The sequence below is a fragment of the Rhodamnia argentea genome, chromosome 7 (genome assembly GCF_020921035.1).
Source record: "Rhodamnia argentea isolate NSW1041297 chromosome 7, ASM2092103v1, whole genome shotgun sequence".
NCBI classification, from domain to species: Eukaryota; Viridiplantae; Streptophyta; class Magnoliopsida; order Myrtales; family Myrtaceae; genus Rhodamnia; species Rhodamnia argentea.
Window position 1 is genome coordinate 20,561,576 of NC_063156.1, and position 5,900 is coordinate 20,567,475.

The 5,900-nt window shown below is 40.0% G+C and overlaps 1 protein-coding gene across 1 annotated transcript; it reads right to left on the reverse strand.

Annotated features, from left to right (window-relative positions):
* Window positions 1–341: 341 nt before the first annotated feature.
* On the reverse strand, window positions 342–5,900 carry LOC115734630 (mitochondrial uncoupling protein 1). Its single transcript, XM_030665490.2, has 9 exons — window positions 5,470–5,900; window positions 3,344–3,562; window positions 3,159–3,237; window positions 2,343–2,476; window positions 2,141–2,239; window positions 1,948–2,052; window positions 1,598–1,672; window positions 921–1,007; window positions 342–817 (listed from the first exon to the last, which is right to left on the reverse strand). The coding sequence occupies exons 1-9, from the start codon at window positions 5,551–5,553 to the stop codon at window positions 782–784; spliced, it is 918 nt and encodes a 305-aa protein (XP_030521350.1). The 5' UTR covers window positions 5,554–5,900; the 3' UTR covers window positions 342–781.

Sequence of the window (5,900 nt, forward strand, 5' to 3'; positions counted from 1 at the left end):
ACCCAGTACCTTGGGTTTTATTTGAGACTTTTTCTCAGAATGTGTGTTTTGTAATTTTCCCTCGTCACAAATATCGGAGAATACTTATCACAAAAGTTCATTTTACTCAAACAAACAAAGCCTTTAATTGCAATCAGAAGCATATGACCCGAATTGATGGCAAAGAATAACTAGAAGAAGCATAAGGCTCCTCTAGGAGGGGATCCACGATGATGGAGCCCGACTAGCTTCACTGCAGAAGATCTAATTCTAAGTTTCACAGAGCCCGAGGCCCCACGAGCACCGCCAAAAAATGGCCAACTCACCCGATAGCCACTGCAATGTTATGAAGAGATTGCTGACTTCTGACAGTAAAATGGAGAGGATTACTTTGCAAATATCCCGATCCTAAGACGCAATGGCATGGCAATCAGATGTTGAGGACTGGTTACATGCAAAAATCACATCTGAATCATACCATGAAATGAGCATTGATTTGCAATTCATTGGCTCAGTAAGTTTGATCTCACTCTGGCAATTAACCAAGAGAAACAGTCATGTTATGATGGTCAACCGGTGAAAGAACAGAGCAAGAAAAGACAGCAACCAGCAAAAAATTTAAGTTGCAATGACCCACCTAGCTGTTCCTTTTGCTTGGTTCCTCTTTAACAATGAGTTATATGGGAATGGTAATGACCAATTGAGACTTTATTAATTTGAGATCAGCTTTCCTGGCCAGCAGATATCATCGTTCATAAGTAATCAGCAAATTATTGCGAGAACCGCAGCGGATCCCTTGAGCTCAAGAAGATTCTAAATTCTTGACAAATTTCTTAGCCTGCAACATAGAGGGGAACAAGTGACTCATGAAGTGTTTATGCATGTCAAATATTACAAGTGCACCAATATTTGGCGACAAAGTGATGACCAGCAAGTCCTACCTGCTCCAACGTGAGGAACATGATCACATTCCAAGATCCCAGCCTTCCGAAATTTGGAATGAAGCCCTTATAGAATGCTAAAGGCCCCTGAAAATAAAAGAATTGGGAGTCAATTATTCCTGTCTGCAGATGGTTACAGCATTCATTTGCAACAAGAGCTCTTCAGATGAAGGACAAGCTCACAAAAATCAGATAGCAAATAAATAGAAAATGGACATGCGTATACTGAAATGTAATGCATAGAACTAAAGAAGCCTACGGGGATCAATCGTTTTGCCTGACAAGAGAGTACCTTTCTAACAGCTACTAGAGTAAGCTATTCTAATGGATTTAACTACATAATGGAGGTACTTGGTTCTCCCAGAACAGTACAGGATAGAAATTTTATGACTGGAATGAGAGTAAGCGGCAAAAAACAGAAAGAAATGAAAACCGCTATCCTGTAGAGGCAGCTCTGTGGTTATGCACCAGGCACTGCAACATCCAAATGCAAGCACAAGCAGCAAATGCGGCATTCAATTAAGTATGCGCCCTAAAAGACACAAGAACAAGAAAAGAGGGCGCAGAGAAAACCATGGACAGTACAAGAGTGTACATTCTACCCGGTTAAAGGATAACAAAAAAACTAGAAAAGATGATAAGCACATCAAACATAAGATAGCAAAAAATGATCCTACATCGTTTCTCAGTGTCTTTGCGAAGCAATCAAGGGTGCTTTTGTAAGTAGAATCTCCCATCATTCTAGACTTAACCTGTCACAAACAATGGGATAGCAACTTCTTAGTGCTTGAGGAAATGTCAGGATGAAAACAATGTTGTACTCTACCATAATAAGAAAATACTGTACGATAAAAAAAATGAATGAGCTCATTTATGGAAATACTAGAAAGAAACCAAATCACAATTATCCAATGAAGAACAAGACCACGGATCTCCCAAAAGTCTATTATGAACTTGTGAAAGCAAATAGTAGTAACAAAGCACTCTAAAACCTGTATGAACCACTAGGCATAAGTGGATAGCATACCACATCAACTGGAGAGCCAATGCAGACGGCAAAAAATCCAGCCCCGAGACCAGAAAGGAGATGAGTGATAACATTGTCTGAGAATCCTGGAATTTTCAAAATACTCTGCACGCAGATACAAGTTAGAATCTACAATAAAGATGCTCCCCCTCCTCTATTCCTGCTTGTGAAACATTTCAACTGGTGACAATACCTGCTTGATTTGATCATAGCTGGCTAGCTCAGCAGCATTGATTATAGCATTTCGTGCTATATTCGGTCCAACTCCCGTCCAAAGAGCAGCCACACCTTCCTAATTGTTGATTTGAGATCAATAAAAGAATAGTGAAAGAGATACAAGCTAGACAGGTTTTTAAGTTGAACTCCACACATATATTTCAAACAAGACGCACAACCTGTCTGATGATTGTCGAATAAGCGTTAAGTGCTCCAGAGTAGCGTCTAGGCACACCTGGGGGCAATTTTCCTTCAGATTGAAGCCTCACTTTCACAAGATCAGTTGGGTTTGCCACTGCAATTCCCAGGGCACCTGTTTGAAGCAACACATATCCACTTTACAATACTCAATCACAAAGCAGTAAAAGTAGTTGAGGAATTGGTCTAAGGGCCTGTTTGTTTACATTTAAAAAAAAAAAAAAAAAAGTACTTTTCTGCTTTCCTGCCTGAATTAAAAGTATCATTCCACTTTTAAAAAACTAGGATGAAATTAATGTGGTTCATGAGTCAATATTTGAGTGTCATGAAAGTTTCTGGAGTTTTGGATTTAAAAAAAGTTAAAATGGTGAACCGCAAAATTTAGAAAAGCAAAAAGAAAAAAGTAAAGTCAATCCAGACAGGCCCTTAGACTTGTTTGCCTATTGGGCAAAGTACAAATCTAGGGCCTGTTTGCTTAGACTTAAAAATAAGCAAAAATCGTTTGTTTCTTTCCCAAGAAATTCAAAATGTTAGTTAAATTGCAAAGTGATCATGGAAAAATTCTATGTGAATGTATATATCAATATTCGAGTGTTGTGGAAGTCCCACTTTTTTCTGATTTGAAGTTAATAGAGCACGAGCTGCAAGAGGTTAAGCAAAAGTAAAATTTTAAAGTCAATTTAAATATGCCCCTTAACAGATGGACCTCATTGGAGCAAAACAAACCAATCATGACTTAGACCTTGTAGAAGTCTGCGCACAAGGAAGATACTGAAAGCATGCATCGGTAAGCTCACCAGTTGTGAGTGCAGCAAGAATTTTCTTGGACAATGGAACATCTCCGACAAAGTCTTTACCCACATAGAAGGTCTTAACCTGTTACAATATGCAATTTATGTACTGTTGCAAATGGAATTGCGAGAAAATGCAAAATAAAATAGAATAGACATTTTCAATTACAATACATAAAATAAAAGCTTACAGGCTCATACAACCCGATTCTAAGGCCTCCAAATAGACACTGACGATGTAACCCTGGCACAATGCCTTTCCAAAGTGCAGTTAGACCTTCTTCCCTTGCAATGGTGGCAACTGTGCCAAGCATGCCCCTATACTTGGGCAAGGCCACAGCGTCACCAGCGGCAGCTGTCTTTTGAAGCTGGAGCCTTACTTTAGCAGTATCCAAAGGAATTGTGCATATCTGCATCAGAGTTGGATGCATTTCCATAGCAATTTTAGATCATAGAAATTATTAGAAGAGCAACTCGGCAAGAGGTATGTCATTATGCAAGCGATTTTCCAAAGTCTGTAAGAAGTCAAAGAACTATTCCCATCAGTCTTTATAGCTAGTCTTTCCAGAAAAACATGCTCTTTCAATGTGCAACCATCAGTCTGCTTAGAACTTCATAATGGATGCTTTGACTAAATTGTAAGACATATAGCTAAGCACACTGCAGCAGCAAGACAACTATGTCTTTAGGTAGATAACACATGAATGCGAGTAATATTCATCATGTTTTTGTCAAGTGCATAGATGCATCTTTTTAACACACACACACACAGAGATGTGGACGAAATGAAAAAGCTGATATCAGTGAACTGGGAACTTTAGAGGTCATCTGAGTCCTTCTCACTTTATTATTTCAGCAAGAGCGTGTTTTTCATACGCACGTATTGAAAATGTTACAATCAAGATATAGAAAGCCCAAAACTCCATACATCAAAGTGAATTTACTATCCCAATTAATGACCTGCGTCTCTCGTATCTACTTATTTTTGTAATCTTTCATGCTCTCAGCATAAATTGTCCAAAACCATGGCGCCACAGTATTATTCAAGTTGATAATGAAGACTCCAATTTAACACAAATATTAGCAGGAAGTACTCCATAAAATACAGAAAGTAGTTATAAAATTTTGCATCCAAGACGCAAATTATGTACTCCTGAGAAAGAAACATAGTAATCAAAAATTTCGATTCTATGACTATATGGCCTTAGCACTATAATGAACTTCACATACTACAATACATTTCAGGAGTTACTCTCCCCGCACTGTTAAAGTATTTAATGCTGATACATGGTGCCATTTATTGGCTTAAACTGGTAAGTTGACTACGGTTCCAAGTGATTCTACAGAGCAGGAAGTCTCCTGTTGAAATCCTCATGCCACTTACTTGCCTCTATATCCAAATCCGATTTCCACTCTCCATATTCTATGCTTAATGTCAGCCTACAAGTGAGCCAGAGTTGTCCGAAGTACTTTAACTTCACTGCATCTCCATTTGCCAATTTAAGCTTGGAACTTAGACGACATGCTGGAGAAAAAGTTTACCATGATGGAATGCATGAATGTGACAAGAAAGTTATTCAAGTTCTTTCTTTCACCTGACAAAAAGTCTTATTGGGTATAAGGATGCATTTTCTGACTATGTAGCTAGAATGAATTTTTGAGCTTCCACTATAATATTGGTTTTCCTGGCCTTTCCCCAAATTACGCTCATTCCCTTGTGAGATGCCAGGCCGTTGATTCAGATTCTCCAACACTAACTCATTAACTATCGAATACCAACCTTCATAAAACCCCAGGCTTCTAAAACTTTATCATACTTCCGCATGTTCTTCAATTTTAGACACTGAAAAAATGCCCATCTTTTTTGATGAATTTTGCTTTTAGAGTCCAGTGATTATGCAAAGTTATCCATCACAAAAGTTCAGAATCTGCACAAAATGAATAAATTTTACCAGCGAGAGAGAGAGAGGACTTCAAATTTCCCCGGAAGATACAAGTCAGTAAGAAAACAAATGAACAAACAGGTGTAAGGCACGGGATAGATGTTAAATCATTCCTCCAAAATGATTTATTTCGCATATTTGCTGCAGCCCAGATGAGAGCATGCGATCTAGTACAATCAAGCGCGCACCCCACGAGAGAGAGAGAGAGAGAGATTAGATCGTCTAAAGCATTTCGGGGAGAAAAACCGAACAAGCTAACTGAAGCTAGTGCAAGTATGAAACCAGCTGATCAGAAAAAGCAAACAAACCCAGCTCGCCGCACGACACCACAGGGAGATACCCACGCAAGCGGAAAGAAAAGAACAGAATCGTACCTCGGCGAAACAAGCGGCGAAAGCGCTGCTGGCGAAAGTTCCGGCAAAGGAGATGTCGGACTTGGACTTGCCATCGGCCACCATCTTTCCTACCCCCCCAACCCCACACGATCAAACTCGGGCACGCGACAGAAGAGGAATTCGAAGGCACGGAAGCAAGAGGAAGGGGAGGTCGCGACGCGAAATGGGGCCGCGGTCAAACAGGCGGAGGAGGGGCGCAGGACATGGAAGGTCGAAACTCAATCCAGCCCAGCAGAGGCAAATGCATTAACCCAATGAATGATGGCTCAGGTAGAGAGAGAGATGACAGTGAGGAGAGGGAATCTCGAAAAGCGGAAAAAAAAAGCAAAGGATGGGGAGTTGGGCAAATTGCAAAATGGCGATGACTCTGTTTCTCTTCCTGCTCTGCTTCGTCACCTCTCTCATCTCAT

Coding starts and splice junctions, on each gene's coding strand:
- LOC115734630 (XM_030665490.2), bottom strand. CDS start 5,553: ATGGTGGCCGATGGCAAGTCCAAGTCCGACATCTCCTTTGCCGGAACT. Junction 1,673..1,947: donor TTGGCTCTCCAGTTGATGTG/GTATGCTATCCA, acceptor TGTTTGTGACAG/GTTAAGTCTAGAATGATGGG. Junction 1,008..1,597: donor CAAAGACACTGAGAAACGAT/GTAGGATCATTT, acceptor TTTTATTTTCAG/GGGCCTTTAGCATTCTATAA.